At 36.1% G+C, this 25083-nt stretch overlaps 2 protein-coding genes and 1 pseudogene across 2 annotated transcripts in view; all 3 read left to right on the forward strand.

The window, feature by feature from the left end:
* Positions 1 to 1231, forward strand: part of LOC125873491 (GDSL esterase/lipase 5-like) — a 1767-nt gene extending 536 nt beyond the window's left edge. The window contains exons 2-4 of the mRNA XM_049554420.1: positions 146 to 367; positions 620 to 884; positions 973 to 1231. Of these exons, the coding sequence (XP_049410377.1) occupies positions 146 to 367; positions 620 to 884; positions 973 to 1214 (729 nt within the window). The 3' untranslated portion in view covers positions 1215 to 1231. The remainder of the gene's footprint in view (positions 1 to 145; positions 368 to 619; positions 885 to 972) is intronic.
* An 876-nt stretch (positions 1232 to 2107) lies between these two features.
* On the forward strand, positions 2108 to 2985 carry LOC125873492 (NAC transcription factor 29-like; annotated as a pseudogene).
* Positions 2986 to 18526: 15541 nt separating this feature from the next.
* Positions 18527 to 23075, forward strand: LOC125873494 (GDSL esterase/lipase 4-like; the record flags this gene model as incomplete). Its single annotated transcript, XM_049554421.1, has 5 exons — positions 18527 to 18742; positions 19247 to 19311; positions 22049 to 22280; positions 22460 to 22724; positions 22822 to 23075. Coding segments are annotated over exons 1-5 (1032 nt in total), but the record flags the coding sequence as incomplete, so codon positions are not given.
* Positions 23076 to 25083: the final 2008 nt, after the last annotated feature.

The raw sequence follows: 25083 nt of genomic DNA on the forward strand, positions 1-25083 counted from the left end.
GCCGGTTCTGGTTGCTTGGCTGAAACCGCTCGTGGCTTTGTACGTAACAATATTTACTTTTATGTAATTCTTGTTTGAATTTGATACTTAGATCAATATTAGGTGGAATTATTTTCAAAAAAAACTTTGGTTTTTCATTTGACAGGTTATAGATCTTCAAACTCAGTTGAAAAATTTCCGAAACGTGACACAACTGTTGAAGAATAAAGTGGGTGAAACAGAGTCCAAACAGATTATCTCCAATGCTGTATATATTTTTAGCACTGGCACAAATGATTTTACACCTTTAGTAACAAATTCGACTTTTCCAAATTCCGATACAGGATATCTACAGATGATTATGGGAAATTTGACTTCTGTTTTAAAGGTAATCAACATTGTACATGTAAAGATGTTATAGAGAAGTGTGATTGGATTAAAAGAAAATATTTTTATAAGGTTTCCGATGTGTCAATTTAGATTATATATCAGCCTAACGTTTAGGTCAGCTGAATTAGGCATGTCAAACTGAATTGAATTAATAAATGGGCAGATCATTAATTCGTTGACAGATCATGTTTCATATTTACCACCTCTAACTAAACTATTTCCTTGTACTTTGTTTGAATGAATGCAACAGGGAGTTTACGAGGAAGGAGGGAGAAAGTTTGTGATGCTTAATTTGGCTCCATTGGGTTGTCTCCCTTCTGTTAGGAATCTCAATCTTCAAAAAGGAGTCACAAATGGGAGTTGCATGGAGGAGGCCACAAACTTGGCGAAAATGTTTAATTCAGCTCTCCCAGAAATGCTCAAAAAACTAGAGAAACAATTGCCTGGATTTAAGTATACAATATTCAACTTCTTCAAAGTAGTTGCAGATAGCATTGATAATCCAACAAAATACGGTATGTTCTATCTCTTCAAACTCAAAATCAAGTATTTTTATGTTCGATTAAATATTATGCACCAATGATTTTGCTTTGTTTTGTTTAGGTTTTAAGATATCAGAGACGACTTGTTGTGGAATGGGTCCATTTCGAGGGATTCTTAGTTGTGGAGGGAAGAGGCAGGTAAAAGAGTACGAGGTATGTAAGAATGTGAAAGATTACTTGTTTTTCGACTCTTCTCATCCCTCTGAGCAGGCCTACCAAAAATACACGGAATTACTGTGGAATGGAACTCCAGACGTTGTAGCACCTTACAATCTAAAATCCTTTTTTAAACTTTCAACATAACATGATGGTGGAATTGTATTTTTAATGCCTGCTAAAGGAAGAAGATGGAGAGAAATGTAAAACTTGATGTTAAGGAGCTTGATGTATATCTACTGTTATTTCTTATCATGTATTTGATTTATAGAAAAGTCAATCTTTAGTTGGAACATGTAATGTACATTTTCAGTAGCATATGCAATTGGAGAAAGATTTGTAATTGTATGTCCCTTCGATTAGGGATATATGTGATCATAATGAAGATAAAATAAAATTAAAAAATACACAAAGTCGACAGTAACTATTTGAGAATCATGTCATTCGCCTATTAAGTATTTCCACTAAAGGCATATATCATATTGAAAATTATTTCTAAATAAAAAATAAAAATAGTAAGTTCTTACAAAAAATGTTTTTTTTTAAAAAAAAAAAAAGTAAAATAGTAAGTTTCAAAATATTGCTTTATTGTTAATTGTTAGTTAAAAAAAAAAAAAAATTACCGTAAGTTTCTAAATATTGTTGTATTGTTGGATATGGTAAGTTACTAAATATTAGTTTTCCGAAGTTAATACCGATTGGGTTTTCTGTTATCTAAGTGTACTTTTTTAAAATTAGCTCAAAAAACTATAGTATTTGATAATTAGCTAATGATTTATTTAAACTGATAATTATATTAACTACACACCTGATTGATTACAGCGGTAAGCTTCTAAATATTCATTTTCCTAATTTGTTACCAATTGGGTTGCCGATCAAGCCAAGAATTGACTAACTATAAATATACTTGATTCGTACAATTGTTCCTATTCCCTTCAACCTTATTACTTTTTGTTGTATAAAATATACTCTCAAAAGTCTCTGAGCCCCTATACTTTGTTCCATCTTTGAAAAATATTTATCATATACAAGAAAGAGTGATGGAGTTTGAAGAAGAAGGGTATCGATTTCATCCAAGAGATTCAGTGTTATTCACATACCTTCTTAGGTTTATTGCTGAAAAAGATTTGTGTGACAATGGTTTTATTACGGAGTGTGATGTTTACAAACAAGAACCATGGGTAACTTATGGCTCCATTGTGGGGGAGAAGACGATGGCGATACTAATATTTTTCGATATTTTATTTCGCCGAGGCATAAGAAGAAGAAAAGTGATAAGAGACTTTGTAGAGTTGTGGGTAAAAATCTTGGGACTTGGAAACAGCAAGATAAGGGGAAATGGGTTAGGAGTAAACAGAGCAAGCCTTTGAATATGGGACGCAAGAAGAGTCTCAATTATGATACTAAGATGTGTTGTCCCGATGATGGAAAGTGGCTCATGAAGGAATATGTTTTTTGCGAAGCTATTCTTAGAAAGTTCAAAAACTCTAATTTTAGAGATTATTGTATTTGTGCTATAAAAACGAAAAATTCTGCTAATCCTTCTTGAAGCAGTAATGTGAGTACACCTGTTGTGGATTTTTCTGATGAACAGAAGTCAGATACAACCGAGATTTCAGGAGTAAATTCTATTGAACAGCGGATGGATCGGGAATATAAGGCGATCACTCCTATCAAAATTGTTGAACCAGTGTTGCAAACTCAAGACGATTCATCAGCTGAAGAGAAGATCAATGCTCTATTAGAATGTAATGATCCTGAAGTAACGCAAATGTGGAATGAGGACCATGGGATGATCAATGTCGTTGAAAATCCAGTTGATGATGTTGAGGTGCAAATTTAAGAAGCTGCTGGTGAAGGAAATGGTATTTTGGAATTTGAGAAAATACCAGAAAATAATCTATTTGTCCAACTTTAGTGTTCAATTTCTAATTTTGACATAGAAACTGTTATTATTATAAGCTTGATTACTTGTTATAAAATGTTCATACAGTNTCACACAGTTAGCATTCGTTTTACAGTTAGCATTAGAATACACAAAATTAGTTAGAGTTCACAAAGTTAGTTGGTTAAGTTGTTAAGTTGTTATTCTGTCAGATCAAGTTAGTTAGCTGAAATAGTGTATATATACACAATACTGTATTGCTTATATTTTCTCAGTTTATTCTCAATAAAAAATTCTTTCACTTCTCTCTCTCTGAATGCTCTTCTCGTGAAGCTTAAACCTCCATTAATGGAGGAAGCTTAATATTTTCTAGCTTATGCTGTTGTTTTTTTGTCAAATGGCCACAAGCATTGGAAACAAGATAAAACACTCTCTAATTTATTTCGCAATTTTGTAAATAAGACCAAAGTTATGTTAATTAGCCTCGAATAATAATTCTATATTAGTTCCTCGCGGACACTAACAAGACTACCTAATTGGTTATTTCTAGTTCAATTAAGAACATCTTAATGTGGCTCAAAGTAGTTCTCCTATCACTTATCAGTACCCCAAATTCCTGTTAATTAGTATTTCTCAACTTCAATTTTCCTCTTTTGAACTCCAATAATTAAAGTAAATGGACTAGTCTTAAGGTCAGCTACTCATTTTAGAAACATAAAAAAACAAAAATAATTATAGAAACATGTTGAAGGGCTTAAAATACCCTCGACTATTTGAATTGGTACAAAATTATCCTACATCGAGCTTTCGACCCCCAAATACCCATCACGTTAACCTTTTGGCTTAAAAAATAGAGTAAATTTCAGATTTAGCAAACATAAAAATCATATTTGTATGTTATAACTATAGTTTGTATAGTTGGCTATTAATCTATATATTTCAGTATACATATACATAAAAATCTGTATTTGTATATTTCGGTATACAAACTAAAACATAGTAATTGTATTTAAACAAAATTACTACATATATAATACACATATGTATACCGAATGGATCTATTTGTATATTTTGGTATACAAATGGGTCCTGCGATTAATTTTTATACAACACATATGTATAGCGAATGAGTCTATTTGTATATTTCGGTATACAAATGGGATGACAAAAAATGTGGAATGTTTGTTGCGAATTACAAATAAAAGAAACTATGGCTACAACATTTAATTTGAATTAATAGTTTGCTATTTCATACAATTTTCTCCAAAAAATATCCTTGATATTAACCCTTTGACTCATTTACTCTTATTTTTAACCGCTCTCCTAAACTAATATTATTAAGCAGTATTTATTTATTATGTTGCCTAATCTGATTAGTTCAAATTTAATTCATACTCAAATAAATAATAAAAACCACATATGATTCATATTTTGACTCGATTTGCTCGAAAATAATATTTTTAAAATAATTAATTTCATGATATCTTCCTATTGACTATTTTAAATCAACCCCATATTTATTATAACCAACTCATTATTGAGAATCCAAATAAAATTCATACTCGCCCCGCCTGATTGTCCATCTAAAAACAAAAAAATATTAATATAAATATTTCATGTTATGACAAGTTTGTAATTAGGAAGATTCTAAGAGGAAGTATCCTAGCGCTTTGGTTTTTTTTTCACCGTATCCTAGTTCTTTGTTCAAATGGTGTTTTCAGGCGCCAAGCTGATTCTTAAGATCACAAATACTCCGAAATTAAATCACTCATGTTTTTGTAATTATTCTCAATAATTATATGTAATATAAATTCTACAAACAATTACATAACTATAGAGATATCAAATGAAATTATAATCGAATTCGAATTCTCTCACTATATAGAACTAGCTCCTACATATCCAACAAACAATCTGTGGTTTTTAGGATTGATTTCACACACCAGATCACTCAACTAATAATTATTATATGATACAGTCACTTTTTTTATTCTAACTTTTTTCAATCGAAAAAATAATTTTTTAAAATAATAATTAATAGTTGAACGACCATTTGAAAAATCAACCCCCGGCATTCTTTGACAAAGAATATCACTACACTATAGCACTAATAAAGAAGTAATGTGTCATGTCAAAAAACAAAAAAAAAAAGAGAAACACTGGGAGAAGTATAGAAATCTCATATATTTGGGGTTAACTATATTCTATTCTAAAAGTTTTTTCAATTACAAAAATTTCAAATTTTTCATTGTTCTTGAATACATTCTTTGACTGCATGATACATTACTTAATGGGAGTGATGTATCCGAGAGAGGACAATTTTTTTAAATGATACTCTCTCCGTCCTCTTTTAGTTGTCATGGTTTCCTTTCTTAGAATCAAATGATAAGAATTGAGTAACATTTTAAGATGTATTTTTTTTCATCATATTGATATGTAGAAAATTGCAATTTAGTTTTTGAATATTTAGATTTTTAGTTTAAAAATATCGAATTAATTTAATTAAATTTAAATTTAAAAATTAATCAAATTGACTTTTGAAAAGCAATTATCCTTGTGTCTGGGATCCAGGAATAAGTTTTGATTTCAGGGCTCTAACAAGTTATACAATATACAATGCGAAAGAACTGCTATTGCTGGGATGTACTGACAGGTTTTTCTTAATTGTGTATTCGAACTCTATGAATAGAGTGTGGGATACGAGACAACCATGGTGTGTAAATTCCTACTAGCTTGCACATTCTGTTCACATGTCTGTCAATTGCATATACACTAGTCTTACATTAATATTATTATGATGTGGAACATGAGGTTTTGGCAGCCAACTTCAAGCACACATCAGTTTTACATCTTCACTATATACTTGTCCTTGCTACCATGTTACTCGAGTGGAAAGTAGTAGTATTAAGGAGTGGATATAAGGCGAAGTTTCTCTTCTGCAGATTACACACTGTTATTTGACTGACTCAACAGTCACTAAGTTACTGTCAGTATTTTTAGGAGCCTTTTACGTATTCAGTTTATTAGCATTAGGAGTCCTAATTTAGTTGCAGTTAGTCAATTAGCAGGTCATGGGATAGTGCCCTATTTTCTCTCTTAGTTTGTTGTTTTCCAAGTGCTATTTCTAATCATGTACGCTAGTTTTCTGAGATTGAAGCAATACTCAAGTTTCTCTCTGCTTTTCTTCTTATTGTATTATCCTTGTTCATCTCTTGCGCCAACAATTTTGGTATCAGAGCTAGCAAAGAACTCATTAATTCATCGAAAGAATAGGTAGATAGGTCCTTAGATTCCTCAATTGCAGTAACAACATGCTCAAATTTGGTGGTTAAACTTCTCAACACTTTAGACACTACAATCTGATTATCAATTTTCTCACCATAGGACCTCATCCTATTAACAATAGCAGATGTTCTAGACAAATATCCTTGCACAGATTCGTTTTCATTCATGAATAATGTTTCAAAATCACGTCGGAGAGTTTGTAATTTAACAGTAATTACCTTATCATCTCCAAAGTACTCTTGCTTGAGGATCTCCCATGCTTGTTTGGAAGTCTCAGCTGCTAATATGCGAGGAAAAATTTCATCATCAAGAGCCTGCTGGATCGTGAATAGAGCTTTTGAGTCTCTCTTCCGATGTTCTCTCAGCTGGTTTGCATTCCCTTCTGGAATTCCAGTCTCAACTACATCCCATAGTTCTTGAGACTTGAAAAGAGTCTTCATCTTAAGACTCCAAAACTGATAATTCTCCCCTCTAAAATTGGAATCATGGGCTGCCACGATACTGCTGTACCGTTCTCTGCCATGGAAATTTTCTGCTTTCTTCAAAAAGATCTCACAATATTTCACTCTTTTTTTTTCTTACTTTACCAGTCCTTGCTTGAGGAAATTCAAAAAGATCTCACAATATTTCACTCTTTTTTTTTCTTACTTTACCAGTCCTTGCTTGATGAAATTTTCGTGGTCGAGGTGGTAGCGGCAGAGGTAGAAACCAGATTGGTGAATCACGTCAATACAAGAGCACAATACAATGTCGATACTGCAAGAAATTTGGCCATAAAGAAGTCGATTGCTGGACGAAGCAGAAAGACGAGCAGAAGGAAGCCAATTTCACTCAAAATGTGGAAGAAGAAAGTAAGTTGTTTATGACTCATTCCCAAATAACTGAAAGTGTGAATGTTGTGTGGTTCATTGATAGCGGATGCTCCAATCACATGTCAAGTTCGAAGTCTCTATCTAGAGATCTTGATGAGTCACAGAAAAGCGAGGTGCGGCTAGGAGATGACAAACAAGTGCACGTTGAAGGGAAAGGTATTGTTGAGATTAAAACTGTCCAAGGTAATGTGAAACTTTTATATGATGTGCAATATGTTCCCACTTTGGCTCACAACCTGTTAAGTGTTGGCCAATTGATGACTAGTGGGTACTCAGTTGTGTTTGATGATCAAGAATGTGATATTAAAGACAAGAAATCTGGATGCACCATAGCTCATGTATCTATGACTAAAAATAAAATGTTTCCCCTTGATATTTCAAGTGTTGAAAATATTGCCTTAGTTGTCAAAGGAAAGAATGAGACTAATCTGTGGCACTTACGTTATGGGCATTTGAATGTTAATGGGTTGAAACTTTTGGTTCAAAAAGATATGGTTATTGGCTTGCCAAAAATCAATGAACTTGACTTGTGTGAAGGATGTATTTATGGAAAGCAAGCTAGGAAATCATTTCCGGTAGGAAAATCATGGAGGGCTACAACTTGTCTTGAACTTGTGCATGCTGACTTGTGCGGGCCAATGAAAACGGAATCCCTCGGTGGAAGTCGATATTTTTTAATGTTTACTGATGATTACAGCCGTTTTAGCTGGGTTTATTTCTTGAAATTCAAATCATAAACCTTTGAAATTTTCAAGAAATTTAAAGCATTAGTAGAGAATCAAAGTGGCAGGAAGATAAAATCACTCCGTACCGATAGAGGTGGTGAATTCTTGTATAAAGAATTTCATGTCTTTTGTGATGAGAATGGAATTCGCAGGGAACTTACAGCACCATACACACCGGAGCAGAATGGTGTGGCCGAACGAAAGAACCGAACGGTAGTGGAAATGGCTAGAAACTCGCTGAAAGCAAAGGGTCTACCAGATTACTTTTGGGGAAAAGCTATTGCAACCGCTGTTTATCTTTTGAATATATCTCTAACAAAAGCTGTTTGGAACACGACACCTCTTGAAGCTTGGAATGGTAAGAAGCCACGGGTAAGCCACTTAAGAATTTTTGGTTGTATAGCATATGCTTTGGTTAATTTTCATTCGAAGCTTGATGAAAGATCTGAAAAATGTATTTTCGTTGGCTATAGTCTTCAATCCAAAGCATATCGTCTATATAATCCCCTAAGTGGCAAAGTGATCATAAGTAGAAATGTTGTGTTTAATGAGGATGCCTCTTGGAACTTTAATACTGGGAATTTGAGATCAAATCTCCAATTGTTATCTACTGATGAAGAACCTCAAGCAGCAGCAGATCCTACTCCTGGAAACTTGCCTAGTGCACCAACAACAGCTGCAGCACTTAACGAGTCTTCTGATGAGCCAGTTCCACTAAGACGGTCAACAAGAGAAAAGAAACCAAATCCCAGATATCCTAACAATGTAAATACTTCTTGTCAATTTGCTTTGCTTGTTTCAGATCCTGTTTGTTATGAAGAAGCGGTAGAACAATCTGAATGGAAGAATGCTATGGTAGAAGAAATGCAAGCAATTGAAAGAAATTCTACGTGGGAGTTAGTTGATTCACCTGAAGGAAGAAACGTGATAGGGCTCAAGTGGGTATTTCGAACAAAGTGCAATGCAGATGGGAGCATTCAAAAGCATAAAGCTCGTCTAGTGGCAAAAGGATATTCACAACAACAAGGTATAGATTTTGAAGAAACTTTTTCTCCTGTTGCACGATTGAAACAGTGAGAGTTGTTTTGGCTTTGGCTGCGCAATTGTGTTTGCTCGTGTATCAATTTGATGTGAAGTCTGCTTTTTTGAATGGCGATCTAGAAGAAGAGGTTTATGTTTCACAACCTCAGGGCTTTGTTATTAATAGTAATGAGAACAAAGTCTACAAGCTAAGAAAAGCTCTTTACGGGCTAAAACAAGCTCCGCGTGCGTGGTACAGCAAAATTGATTCATTCTTTCAGAATAGCGGATTCACGAGAAGTGAAAATGAACCCACATTGTACTTAAATAAGCAAGGTAATGGAGAATTTTTGGTAGTTTGTCTCTATGTTGATGATATGATTTATTTTGGTTCCTCAAAGTCTTTAGTTGATGATTTCAAGTCCAGTATGATGAGAAACTTTGAGATGACTGATTTGGGTTTACTGAAATACTTTTTGGGGCTTGAAGTAATCCAAGATAAAGATGGAATTTTTATTTCTCAAAAGAAATATGCAGAGGATCATTTTGAAAAATTTCATATGATGAATTGTGAACCAGCAGCTACACCTATGAATATCAATGAGAAGTTGCAGCGTGCAGATGGAACTGAGAAAGCAAATCCGAGATTGTTCAGAAGTCTAGTTGGTGGCTTAAATTATCTAACGCACACTAGACCTGACATTGCTTTTTCTGTTAGTGTTGTGTCCAGATTTTTGCAGAGTCCGACAAAGCAACATTTAGGTGCTGCAAAAAGAATTCTTCGCTATGTTGCTGGAACAACAAACTTTGGTATTTGGTATTCTAAAGTATCAAATTTCATATTGGTTGGCTATACAGATAGTGATTATGCACGCTGTTTGGACAATCGAAAAAGCACTTCTGGTAGTTGTTTTAGCGTTGGTTCTGGAGCAGTGACATGGAGTTCAAAGAAGCAGGAGACAGTAGCTCTGTCAACGTCTGAGGCGGAGTATACAGCAGCAAGTTTAGCAGCACGACAAGCTCTATGGCTCCGGAAACTACTTGCAGATTTTAGTTACGAGCAAAAGGAGTCTACTGAGATTTTTTCTGATAGCAAATCAGCAATTGCTATGGCTAAGAATCCCTCTTTTCATGGGAGAACCAAGCACATTGATGTGCAATATCACTTCATCCGGGCATTGGTAGCTGATGGAAGAATAGTGCTGAAATTCTGCGGCACAAACGAGCAAGCAGCGGATATATTTACAAAGTCTCTTCCTCAGGCTAAGCATGAATTTTTCAGGTTGCAGTTGGGAGTGTGTGATTTTGAATCAAGGGGAAGTGTTATTTGACTGATTCAAAAGTCACTAAGTTACTGTCAGTATTTTTAGGGGCCTTCTACGTATTCAGTTTATTAGCATTAGGAGTCCTAATTTAGTTGCAGTTAGTCAATTAGCAGGTCATGGGATAGTGCCCTATTTTCTCTCTTAGTTTGTTGTTTTCCAAGTGCTATTTATAATCATGTGCGCTAGTTTTCTGAGATTGAAGCAATACTCAAGTTTCTCTCTGCTTTTCTTCTTATTGTATTATCCTTGTTCATCTCTTGTGCCAACACACACTTTATGAGTCCTTGAGATCGATGATAGAGTGGACTGCACGCCATAGATTACATCATACTGCATTAGTTTTGTTTATCCTCTTGAACAAGTGTGTGGTTGCAGGGCATGAGGCTATACCTAAACTCCATTTGATAATGTCGAAAATTTTAAGTGTAAATCAGAGAGTGCGTGACTGTAATTGGCCGATATCAGTTTCAATTGAGAGATTTGGGGGAAGGCAAGATTCTAACACTATTCATTGATACTTCAAGGTGAATATTTCAATTGATCATAAAGGAATTGATAGCAAGGAAGAATAGAGTAAGTAGAAAATGGCAACTCTTGTTAGCCATATGTTGTTGGAAAATATAACAAAGGTCTCCTATGTTGCTGCTACTGCCTGCTACCATAAGTTTGAGTGAGATATATATAGGTGCATTGCTCTTTTGGACATATCTCACATTACTAACAATGTGAAAGATTACTTGTTTTTTGACTCCACTCATCCCTCTGAGCAAGCCTACCAAAAATACTAAGAATTACTATGGAATGCAACTCCAGATGTTGTAGCACCTTACAACCTGATGAGAATATAAATGTAACATCCGGAAATTTGAAATAACTATGAAGAGGCTTAGAATTGGAAATAGTCATTTTTGGAAAGAATTTAAAAATCTGGAAATTTAGCTAAGTATGGGAAAAAGTGAGTTTTTGGCCAACTTTGAACAGTCATAACTTCTAGCTCAAGATAAGTTTGTTGTAGTTCCAGTTATGTTTGTGAAGCTCGTGGAATTATCTTTCCAACGCCACTGAGTTTATGCAATTCCGAGTTCGTATGAGTGAGTTATGCTCTTCGAAGTTGGGCAGTTGGCAGGGAATCCGTCCGCAAATTTTAAGGGCATTTTGGTCTTTTCCCTAGCCTTTTCTTTTGGATATATATTAGTGTGTTAGACTGATTTTGATCAGTTTTTCTCATTTTAAAAGAGTGAGAGTGAGAATTAGGGCTTTTGAGATGAGAAGAGAGGAAGAGGAGAAAGAGAAGATCAAGCAAGGTTTCGTCAAAGATCGTCATGGATATCATCTGGGGTGACCCCTATTAAGGTATGTGAGTTCATAGTGTTGGTTTGGTTCTTTCCCCCACAAGCCAAGCTCGTTTTATTTATGAGAAAAAGATTGGTTGTGTTGTTGAAGTTGTTGGTTGTGGTGTTGATGGGGTTGATTGTGTTGTTGAAGTTCTTGTTGATTTGAGACATGATTTGGTTGTGTTTTTGAGTTGAATCTCTAGTAGGTTGAGGGATTTTATGATCCTTAGTGTTTGGGTTGAAACCATTGAAGTTAAGAAGGTTTAGAGTTGGAAAAATGAAGGAGAAGAGTCGGATTTTTGGGGGAAAAGGCAGGGGCGTCGCTCCAGCCAGCGCGCCCCAACAGGGGTTCTGAGATTTTACCCTTCGCGTGGCACGTCTCTCAGAGTGCCCAGCAGGCTCCTCTGAAGGCTGGCGCCCCGCGCCTCTCAGAGCTCCAAGAGCGCCACGTCTTCCCATTCCTTCCCCACTTTTTCATACATGTTCCTAGGTATTGTACCTATGTTTCATAGTTATTTCCAACACTCCAAAGTACATCTTAACGTCAAGAACTCATCCATAACATGTGATCAAACACCTTGAATTCATAATTCCAATTCAAGGAGAGTTAGTTTCCAAGTCAAGTGAAGTTAAGAGTTGAGTCTAGAAGTTCAAGAAGGGACTCAAAGCAAGTCTTCAAAGTTTTCAAGAGTCTTCATTGAACGTTTTAACTTCATTTTAAGGCTCAAGTTTCAGGTTGAGTAAAGAGCATAGAGTTTCAAGTCAAGCAAAGAGTATAGAGTTTCAAGTTAAGTCAAGAGTATAAAGTTGAGTTCATTTCTCAAAAGTTATAAGGGAACTAAGTATTCCCTAAGAGTTTATAAATGTTTTTACACATTTGAGCAAGAAAAGGGAACATCGATTCCAAAAGAGCCTTTGGGCTAAGCATTGAGTAATCATCTCAAACTAAAGAAAGAGGTTATTTTAAAAGCAAAGTTAAGGTTTGAAGTTCTTTTCTTCAAAAGAAGTATATGGGGACTATGTATTCCCAAAGAAGTTTATAAATGTTTTCACATTTAAACAAGCTTTGGAAACTGAGATTTCCAAAGAGCCTTGGGCTAGTTTTTCAGAAAAAGAGTTATCGCTTTCTAAATGAAGCAAAAGAGGAAATTGAGATTTCCAAGATAGCCTTTGCGCTAAGTTTTTGAGCAATTATCTCAAATCAGCAGGAAGAAATATGTTTTAAAAACATAAGAGCCAGTACATTTTTGGGAGTAGTACCGAGCACCGAGTCGGGGGAGCGTTCAAGGAACCCACAGCCCCCGTAGAACCATGTTAGCCACCATGGGTAGAAAAGGATCATACTTTTTAGATGAATCCTTTTCCAGATAGACTAGTTGATCCATTAGGCAGTTCAGGTCTTATACCTTTGGCCGGGTATAGGATGCTCTGGCAGCGTGAGGTCGATCGTTGTATCATCACTATAGCTCTTATGTGATGGTTGTCGGTTAGAGAAACTCCCACAGCAGTTATTGTATTTTTTTTATACACAATAGTTATTATATTTTTATACACAGAAAGTATTATATTTTCATATACATCAGTTCATTTGTATTTCTATATACATCTCAGGCTTATTGTATCTTTGTATACACACAAAGTTTATAGCAGGTTTTAAACAACTTTTCTTTATATTGCACTTCTTTTAAATTGTATTATATTGAAATGAGTCAGTCAGGTTGAGTTGAGTTGAGCCAGGTAAGTTATTCAGTTTCTTCCAGTTTTCCTTCTAGCCTATGTTGCTTAGCTTTCCAGCTTGCATACTCGTACATTCAATGTACTGATGTCAGTTGGCCTGCATCTTATGACGATGCAGACGCGGGTACCCAGGATCAGCACCCGGCAAGCCGTTGATCCAGTTGAGCATTTCAGAGTCAGTGGTGAGCCTCCTTGCATTCCAGAGGACTCTGTTATTTGGTGTATCTAGCTTTGTTTTGTTAGGATGTTACGGGGTCTGTCCCAACATCCATCTCAAAATTTTAGAGGCTTCATAGACAGTCAGTCAGTTAGTATTGAGTCTCTCATCTATGTATATATGTAAATATGTTATTTTGGGTCTCGAGTTGCCTTTTTGGCCAGATTTTTATCAGTTAAGTTTTTTTGTTATGTCCTTGCATTGCATGGAGTTATTCCGTTGAGTTAGGTTTCTGCTGAGTTAAGAAAGTCATGCCAAGGGTTCGCTTGGGGCCAGCAATGGTCTTCGAGTGTCGGCCGCATCCAGGGTGTAGGCTTGGGGCGTGACAATAAATTAGTTATTACTGTTAACTAGTCACAAAGTTAGTTAGTATTGTTCATGGTTAGTTAGAGTTAGTTAGAGGGACGTTAGTTTTTGTATAGTTTGTTAGCTAGCTCTTAGTTTGTGTATCTATATATATAGGATCACATGTAATAGTTGTTCCCTTAATTCACATTCAATAAAATGCATTCTTCATGTAGTTCTTCCAGAATCTTCTTCTTCTTCTATGAACTCAAGGTTCATCAATGGAGGAATTCGATTGTTTGTGATCACAGAGTGTTGATTTTCTCATGGTATCAGAGCACTGGACATAGATCCTACTCATTTTTCCGCATCTATATCAGTCTGTGAGTTTTTCATAGAGAGTTCATGGTTGAATTTTGAGTTTTCAGATTATTGATAATCAAATCGACATTGTTCCTTTTTTCTTGTTTTTTATTTTGCTTTCAAGTTTTTCTTTCAATTCCGAGTTACAATTGATGTTGCTCAAATTGTATATTGAATTCCATCGCGATCTGATTTCACCATGGTTGATAACCAAGTTGATCCAATTCAGACTGGTTCCACATCCACTGTTAAAATGGACATTCCTAGCCCTTTCTACTTGCATCCATCCGAGAATGCAAGTTCATCTCTGTTGCCTGTTGTTTTCGATGGTACTGGATATAGATCTTAGAGGAGAGTTGTTCTTAGAGCTTTGTCTGTCAAGAGTAAAACATGATTTATCAATGGAAAAATTGTGAGACTTGATCCTACTGATCCTAGTTTTCAGTAGTGAGAAAGGAGTGATGACATGGTAACCTCTTGGATTCTCAATTCCCTATCACCAGATCTAAGAGATAGCCTACAATATGTTAGTAATGCACAAGAATTGTGGAGTGAATTGGAGGAGAGGTATGACCAAACCAATGATTGTAAGTTGTATCATATTCAAAAGAAGATAAATGATCTTGTCCAAGGCACCTTGGATATCACTGGATATTATACGAGGATGAAGAAACTCTGGGAAGAAATGAGCACTATTGATGTAGGTTCTCAATGCAACTGTGTGTGCACTTGTGGTGGAAAGGTAAAATTAGTCAAGGCTGAATAGGATAGAAGACTTATACACTTCATGATGGGGCTAAATGAAATGTATACTGCCATAAGGGGAAACATTCTCACGAAGAGCATATTGCCTAGCATGGCATAGGCTTTTGCCATATTGTCTCAAGAGGAAAAAACAGAGAGAAATGAAGCCTCATAACCACACTGTTTTGGATTCAACCTCCTTGAATGCTTTTGCTTCAACTTACAAGAATACAGGTACCAAAGGAGGACCCAGAACCAACTATAATTCATCTAGAGAAAATGCAAGAACAACTGGAAATTCAAACAACACAAATGTGTTTAGAGGAAACTCCAGTACCAGCAGGACTTCTTTGTTTTGTGATTTCTGCAGAAGGACAGGTCACACAAAAGACAGGTGTTATAAGCTTCATGGATATCCACCAAATTTTAAATTCTCAAAGGGAAAGAGTGTTGCCTCTGTAGCAAATGCATATATTTCTAAGAGTGATGGGAGTCAATGTGAAGAGGACCCTGGGTTGAAGAGGCAAATGCCATTGAACTTGTCCAAAAGTCAGTATGAACAACTGCTTAATCTCTTAAGATCACTGCGGGTTGGACATGGAACTACAAATAATTCAGATAACATGTTAAGTGGAGCGTTAAACCTTGCAGGTATACTTGTTTGTTATTCCTCTATTACTGAGATAGGTGATCTTTCTTGTAAATGTGCAAAGTTAACTGCTGATTCTTGGATCATAGACTCAGGAGAATCACATCACATGACCTATAATAAAGCCACACTCACAAACATTAGACCACTGTCATCACCTTTCCTTATCAGTTTATCAAATGGTTACAAAGTTAAAGTGACTGAAATTGGTGATGTTTGTTTAAGTTCAGTTTTGACTCTGCAGAAAGTGTTGTTTGTACCTAGTTTCAAGTTCAATCTAATTTCAGTTCATTGTTTGGTGTTTCAACTCAAGGGTGTAGCAAGTTTTAACAGTGTTTCTTTTTTACTTATTTACTGCAAGGCCCTTCTCTGAAGAGCCCTCTAGAACTTGGTAAAGAAAAGAATGGTTTGTATTTCTTGTGTTCAAAGTGTCACAATTGTTGTCCATCTCCTATTGGCATCAGGAAATCTCATGCCTCTTCAAGTCATTGTCATACAGTTCCTTCTTTAGTTAAATGTAGTGATGTTTCAGCACCATCTACTATAAAACAATGCTTCTCTATCAATAAAGATGTGTGTTCTAGTTTTGATTCTTCATGTCATATTACTGATTGTTCTTCCTTTGTTCTTAAGTCTGATAACTCTCATGGAGATGAACTTTTGTGGCATGCTATACTAGGCCATGTACCTTTTGTAAAGATGGGAGGCATCCAAACTATACCTATTCATTTCTCACCTAGACAACCCTTTACTTATGCCATATGCCCTATGGCTAGGCAAACTAGAATGCCATTTCCAGAAAGTACAGCCAACACCACCAAAGTTTTTGAGTTGCTCCATGTTGATCTATGGAGACCATACCACATTCCTACTAATGATGGTTATCATTATTTCTTGACCATGGTAAATGACTTCACTAGATCAACTTGGACACAACAGCTAAGGTGCAAAAGTAATGCCTTACAAACAATCAAAGCCATTGTATCACCTGTAGAAAACCAATTTCAGACCAAATTAAAAATTATCAGGTTTGATAATGGTCTAAAATTCGCCTTTACTGAAGCCACTCATTTTTTCCAAGGGAAAGGCATAATACACCAGAAGTCTTGTCCCTACACACCTCAACAAACTGGTGTAGTTGAAAGAAAACACAATTACCTTCTTGAAATAGCAAGAGCACTTTTATTTCAGTCCAAATTACCCATGAAATACTGGGGAGAGTGTGTCCTCACAGCCACAAACATCATCAATAGATTGCCTTCCAAGATTTTACAGAATAAAACTCCTTATGAATTAGTGTACCATACACAACCTACCTATTCTCTTCTTAGAAGTTTTGGATGCCTATGTTTCCCCACTACTTTGAAAACTCATAAAGATAAGTTTGAGCCAAGGGCAACACCACACATCTTTGTTGGTTATCCCTTCAATACAAAGGGATACAAGGTTTTAGATTTAGCTACCAAAAGAGTCCATGTATCTAGAGATGTTATTTTTCATGAGTCTGTGTTTCCTTTTGTACCGGCTCCTGATGGTTCTAGCTTTTCTTATGTTTTAAAACTCTTGTTTCACCACTTTAACAACTTGACTTGCATGCCTAATTCGACAAGCATTTTTTCTAATGATGAATCACTGGACATTAACATATCCCATGAATTCAGTACCTATCAAGTAATCACTAACACTGATGAAAACACAGTCTCCCCTACAGCTCTTGATATTCAACCTCCCATCAACACATTAATCACCTCACAACCCATACTTGCACCTATATCATCTTGTGATAATATACCTACTTTTAGAAGAACAACTAGGTCACTTCATACCCCTAACTACCTGAAACAGTATAATTATACTCTACCTAACCGGTACTCCTCTTCAGATACCTCCAGTTCACATCACTCCCTCACCTTTTTTATGTCCAACCATAATAGTGTTTGATTCACCTCTTTGTGTTCTGATAGTCAACAGTTGATTGAAACTATTTCACATGATTGTGAACCTTCTTTTTATGAGGAAGCAGTCTTGCATCCTGCTTAGCAAAAGGCAATGACATAAGAATTTGAAGCACTATATGTAAATAATACTTGGGAAATGGTTCCTCTACCCAGGGAATGAATGTAATTGGTTGCAAATGGGTGTACAAATCAAACACAAGGCAGATGATAGTGTGGAAAGGTTCAAGGCCAGGCTGGTAGTTAAGGGGTACACTCAGGAGGCTGGAATAGATTACAATGAAACTTTCTCTCTTGTGGTTAAGATGACTACTGTTAGGACCCTCATCACCTTGGCTGTCAAGAGGGGGTGGAATTTGTATCAACTAGATGTCAATAATGCCTTCTTTCATGGTGATTTGAATGAGGAAGTGTATATGAAATTGCCACAGGGTCTTACTGTGGACAGGCAAAATGTGGTATGCAAATTGAGGAAGTCGTTGTATGGATTAAAACAAGCTAGTAGGCAATGGTATGACAAGCTGGCCAACTGTCTTTGTTCAAAAGGATACACACATTCAGATAGTGATTATTAATTCATTGTTTCATAAGAGGAAGGGAAGCTCTTTAGTGTTTGTTGCCATTTATGTAGATGATGTGATTCTAACTGGAACTGATTAGGAGGAAATCAACTCTTTGAAATCCTTTTTAAACGATCAATTCAAAATAAAAGATCATCGTAGACTGCACTACTTCTGGAGATTAGAAATATTGTACAGATTTGATGGTGTCCTTATTTCATAAAGGAAGTTCACTACTGATCTGCTAAAGGAGTTTGACTCTTTGAACTGCAAGGTTGTTGCATCACCACTTGATTACACTGAAAAATTGAGGGCCACTGATGGGAAACTATTATCAGATCCTACTCATTACAGGAAGTTGATAGGGAAGCTTAACTTCCTTACAAATACTAGGATTGATATAGCTTACAATGTGCAACACCTCAGTCAATTCGTGCAAACACCTTGGGAACCACATTTAAAGGCAGCATCATGTTCTTAGATACCTGAGACAAGATCCTACAATGGGAATTTTCATCTCAAACAAGCCTGACCTTACCATCACTGCATATTGTGACTCGGACTGGACTGCTTGTCCTAATTCAAAGAAGTCAGTTAGTGGTTATTTAGTGCTTATGGGTGATAGTCCTATCAGCTGGAAGTCTAAGAAACAGGCCACAGTTTCATTATCCTCTGCAATGGTAGAATACAGAGCTGTGAGACAAGTAGTAGGTGAACTGGTATGCTTGAAAGGTTACTAAATGAATTGTCTGTACAATGCCCCTTACCAATACAGGTTTTTTATGATTGCCAAGCTGCAGTACGCATTGCCAAGAATTCAGTTTTTCACGAAAGGACCAAACATATAGAAATCGATTGCCACTTTGTTAGAGATAAACTTCAACAGGGTCTGATCACACTTCATCACATTTGCACAGAATCACAACTAGCATATATTTTTACAAAGGCACTAACCGGAGTTAAGCATACTACACTATTAAACAAGTTGTATGTAAACTCCCTTACCTCCAACTTGAGGAGGGTGATCAAAATATAAATTAGTTATTACTGTTAACTAGTCACAAAGTTAGTTAGTACTGTTCACTGTTAGTTAGAGTTAGTTAGAGGGACGTTAGTTTTTGTATAGTTTGTTAGCTAGCTCTTAGTTTGTGTATCTATATATATATAGGATCACATGTAATAGTTGTTCCCTTAATTCACATTCAATGAAATATATTCTTCAGGTAGTTCTTCCAGAATCTTCTTCTTCTTCTATCTACTCAAGGTTCATCAATAGAGGAATTCGATTGTTTGTGATCACCGAGTGTTGATTTTCTCACAACCTAAAATCCTTTTTTGAACTTTCAACATAGCCAATCTTTATATTTGATGTGTTTACTTCATATCTCAGTTGAGAAATAAGTTGGAATAAATGAAATGTTCATTTGGTTGAGATCAGTAAAAATTTCCCCTCTTCGTCTACGACAACTTCTCTTTCTTTGTTTTCATCCATTATTGGACCTTAAGAAGATGAACGCCAATGTAGATTAGAGTTATCAAGGTCAAGGTATATATATATGTGTGTGTGTGTGTGTGTGTTTCTGAGTTACTCACCTGAAAGAGAAGCGAAAAAATGCTAGACTGAGAGTTGATGTCTATGTTGCTCGGTGTCACGCCCCGAGCCTACACCCTGGGCAAGACCGACACTCGGAGACCATTGTTGGCCCCAAGCGAACCCTTGGCCTAGCTTTCTTAACTCAGCGGAAACTTAACTCAACAGCATAACTCAATGCAATGGAAGGTTAAAAAAACAACCCAACTGATAAAATCTGGCCAAAACGGCAACTCGAGTCTCAAAATAGAATATTTACAAATATACATAGATGAGAGACTCAATACTAACTGGCTGACTATCTATGAAGCCTTTATAACATTGAGATGGATGTTGGGGCAGACCCCGCAACATCCTAACAAAACAAAACTAAAAGAACAGAACAATCGAGTCCTCCGAAAAGCAAGGAGGCTCACCACTGACTCTGGAGTGCTCAACTGGATCAACGGCGTGCTGGATGCTGATCCTGGGTACCTGCGTCTGCATCATAACAAGATGCAGGCCAACTGGCATCAGTACATGGAATGTATGAGTATGCGAGCTGGACCGCTAAACAACAACTTAAGCTTGAAAGGGATACAAAAGAGAACTTACCTTGGCTCTGTTCAACTCATGAATAAATGAACTCAATATAGAGCAATAAGACACATGCAATATATATATAAAGCTTGTAAAACTATTTAAAACATGACGTCAAAATCATATTTATAATATCATGAAAATACCATGTTTTCTCTCAGAGTCTACTTATGCAATGCATGAATAAAGTCCCATACCCCCATCCACACTAAGCAAACTTCTCGAGGAACCAAGCTATTTCTACTATAGGAGTTCTCTAACCGATAACCACCACTACATGCTTAAGTAGTGATACAACGTTTTACCTCACGTTGCCCAAGGACCGTCCTATACCTTGCCGTGATATAGGAAGCTAACTTCACTAAGTGGATCCACTAGCTTAACTTTACGGATTCATCTAAAAGGTATGACCCATTAAATCTCATGTTGGCTACATGGCTCTTATGGAGAGTTGAATTAATATGAACTCGTGTCCCCAATTCGGTGCTCAAGACTACTCCCAAAAATACTTTAGCTCTTAAGTGTTTTAAACACATTTTTCTTCAGTTGAGATAATTACTCAAAACTTAGCCCAAAGGCTCTTGAAAACTCTTTCTAAAAAGAACATCTCAAAAACCATATTTTTAATATGATCATTGATGACTCGGGATATTCATATTGCTTAAACATTGATGGTATATCTAGAGACCATACTGTTTAAACATTGATGACATACTCGATTTGTCATACTAATCATGTTTTAGAAACTCTTTTGCAAAACTCATCTTTTCTTTGTAAAAGAGATAGTGCTCAAACTGCTCAAAACTCTTTTGGAAATCTCAATTTCCTCTCATCTTAAATGTGAAAACATTTATAAACTTCTTTGGGAGATACTTAGTTCCCTAATAACTTTTGAGAAATGAACTCAACTCTTGACTCTTGACTTAACTCGAAACTCTTGACTTAACTGAAAACTCTTGACTTAACTTGAAACTCGATACTCTTTACTCGACTTGAAACTCTATACTTAACTTGGAACTCTATACTTAAATTGGAACTCTTGAGCCTTAAAATGAAGTTAAAACATTCAATAAAGACTCCTGAACAACTTTAAAGATTTGCTTTGACTCCCTTCTTGAACTTCTAGACTCAACTCTTAACTTCACTTGACTTGGAAACTAACACTCCTTGAATTGGAATTATGAATTCAAGGTGTTTGATCACATGATATGGACAAGTTCTTGACGTTTAAACGTACCTTGGAATGTCGGAAACAACTATGAAACATAGGTACAATACCTAGGAACATGTATGAAAAAGTGTGAAAAGAATGGGGGAACTTGGCGCTCTGCAAGGCACGGAGTGCCAGCCCTTGAAGCTCAGAAAGCCAGCTGAGGCGCTCTGTAGGGCGCGGCGCCCCAAGGGGTGAAGTTCATAACACTTCTTGGGGCGCTCTGCAAGGCACGACGCGCCACCCATTTTCCCCGACAACTTCGACTTTTCTCCTTCCTTTCTCCAACTCTAAACCTTCTAAACTCCAAGGTTTCCAACCCCAAACATTTAGAATCATAAATCCCTCAACATACAATAGATTTCAACCCAAACACAACCAGAAACACGCCCAAATCAACAAGGGACTTCAACAACACAATCAACAACATCAACAACACAACCCAACAACTTCAACAACATATCCAATCGTTTCTCAATAATAAAAAAATGAGTTTGGTGTGTGGGGGAAAGGATCAACCCAACACTAAGAATTCACATACCTTAATAGGGATCACCCCTGACGAAAATCCACGACGATCTTGACGAATCTTTGCTTCTTCTTCTCTTTTCTCCTCTTCTTCTCCTCTTCTTCTCTTCTCTCAAGAACCCTAACTGTATATCTTAAAACTCAGTTGAAATTATTCCAAAACGTGGCACAACTGTTGAAGAACAAAGTGGGTGAAATAGAGTCCAAACAGATCCTCTCCAATGCTGTATATATTTTTAGCACTGCCAGTAATGATTTCCTTTTCCCTTTATTAGCAAATTTGACTTCTCCATATTCCGATACAGAATATCTACACATGGTTATGGGAAATTTGACTTCTGTTTTAAAGGTAATTAATATTGATCTTTTCTATTGATGTTATAGACAAGTTTGATGGTATTAAAAGAGAATATTTTGACAAAATTTCTGATATGTCAATTTAGAGCCTAACTTGCATATCAAATTGAATTGAATTAATAAATGGACATACAAGTGATTAACTCGCGTTTAAATGAATGGATGCAACAGGGAGTTTATAAACAAGGAGGGAGAAAGTTTGTGATGTTTAATTTGGGTCCATTAGGTTGTCTCCCTTCTATGAGGGCTCTCAACCTTCAAAAAGGAGTTAAAAATGGAAGTTGCATGGAGAAGGCCACAAACAAGGCGAAAATGTTTAATTCAGCTCTTCCAAAAATGCTCAAAAAACTAGAGAAGCAATTGCCTGGATTTAAGTATACAATATTCAACTTCTTCAAAGTATTGGCAGATAGCATTCATAATCCAACAAAATACGGTATCTTCTATCTCTTCGAACTCAAAATCAAGTATATCTAAGGTTATTTGATTATATATTATGCACCAATGATTTGATTGTGTTCTGCTTTGTTTAGGTTTTAAGATATCAGAGACGGCTTGTTGTGGAATGGGTCCATTTCGATGGATTCTTAGTTGTGGAGGGAAGAGGCGGGTAAAAGAGTACAAGTTATGTGAAAATGTGAAAGATTACTTTTTGTTCGACTCTTTTCATCCCACTGAACTGGCCTACCAACAATACACAAAACTACTGTGGAATGGAACTCCAGATGTTGTAGCACCTTACAACCTAGAATCCTTTTTTAAACTTTCAACATCATCATCATCATCATATATTATTATAAGTGGGAAGCTCCAAAGTAAAAAAGTTGAATTACCATTTTACCTTTATGCTAAATCCAAATGTTATTAGAATATTTAATTAATTAAATAGTGAATAGTAGAATTTCTATAATATTTTTAGTTGGTATACATGTGAGTAAATTAAAAATAAAAGTTATCCCTTTAAATAGATACATGAATGTAGTCTGGTGTTGCACCATCGTTAGAACTTGAAAAGATGGACATGATCAGATAGCAGACATAATCAGTCCATGATTGTTTTATCCTTTATAACCCGATTACTGTGTTTTCGCACACAGAATGCAGTTTCAGAGTGTTGAACAATTAAAAAAGTTTCACATTGGTGGTTAATGAAATAACAAGTCTACTTATAAGGCTTGGGCAGTCCTCCTTTTGAGCTAGCTTTTGGGGTGAGGATTTGCTTATCAGGCCTGGACAGACCTCCTCCTTTTTGAGCTAGCTTTTGGGGCAAGGAGTACGCTCAAAACCTAATTTAACATGAGCTTCAATTTGTAACTTTTATTTCTTCAAGCAGAAAAGGTGATTTTTGCACCAGTTAGACCAGACAAAAACAAAATTGTTGGATTAGGTCATATGTCTAACTCACACCCCAAAAGCTAGTTCAAAGAGAGGAGGATTGTCCAAGCCTTATAAAGACTCTACCTATCTCGTTAATCACCAATGTACCAATGTGAGACTTTTTGCTTTAACATCCCACGCTCACGCACCAGATGCTAAGCATTGGGCGTGAGGTGGGGTGTTAAAGCAAGAAGTGTGTGAGGTGGGGTGTTAAAGCAAAAAGTATCACATTGGTGATTAATGAGATGGGTGGAGTCTATATAAGGTTTGGGCAATCCTCCTCCCTCTGAGTTAGCTTTTGGGGTGTGAGTTAGGCCTAAGCCTTATAAGGACTTTTCACCTATCTCATTAATCACCAATGTGAGACTTTTTGTTTTAACACCCCACCTCACACCCAGTGCTTAGCATCTGGTGCATGGACGATTTTGGGCAATTTTTAACCCACCTCACTCCCAATGCTTAGCATCTGGTGCGTGGGCAATCTTTGGACAATTTTTTTTTGGGCCCCAACATTGGGTGAGATGAACACTGCTCTGATACCATATAAATTAGGTCTTACGCCTAACTCACACCCCAAAAATTTGCTCAAAGGGAGAAAGATTGTCCAAGCCTTAGAAGGACTTCACTCATCTCATTAATCACCAATGTAAGACTTTTTGCTTTAACACCCCACCTCACGCCCAGTGCTTAGCATCTGGTGCGTGAGCGTGGGGTGTTAAAGCAAAAAGTCTCACATTGGTGATTAATGAGATGGGTAGAGTCTTTCTAAGGCTTGGGCAATCCTCCTCCATTTTGAGCTAGCTTTTGGAGTGTGAGTTAGACATATGACCTAATCGAATAATTTTGTACACCTTTTTGACCTACGTGTCATCCAAACATCTCTCACGCACCTCAACTACGTAGAGTCACACAGTGTGTCACATAAGCCAAAAGGTGTACAAAATTACAAACAAATGAGTTCGGGGTAATAGGACCTTAGTTTAGTTAAGGTGTGTCTCTGAAATTTCGATCATAATCTAGGAGGTACTTATGTCTTATCCCTAAAAATATTGCTTTATTGTAAAGAATTGTTAGTTTAAAAAAAAACAAAAATAACCGTTAGTTTCTAACTATTGTTATATTGTTGGATATGGTAAGTTACTAAATATTAGTTTTCCGAAGGTAATACCAGTTGGGTTTGCTATTAACTAATTGTACTTATTTTTTAAAATTAACTCAAAAAACTATAGTATTTGATAATGAGCTAATGATTTATTTAAACTGATAATTATATTAACTACACACCTGACGGATTACAGCGGTAAGTTTCTAAATATTTATTTTCCTAATTGGTTATAATTGGGTTTCCGATCAAGCCAAGAATTGACTAACTATAAATATACTTGATTCGTACAATTGTTCCCATTCCCTTCAACCTT

This window comes from Solanum stenotomum, chromosome 8 (genome assembly GCF_019186545.1).
Source record: "Solanum stenotomum isolate F172 chromosome 8, ASM1918654v1, whole genome shotgun sequence".
Classification (NCBI taxonomy): Eukaryota; Viridiplantae; Streptophyta; class Magnoliopsida; order Solanales; family Solanaceae; genus Solanum; species Solanum stenotomum.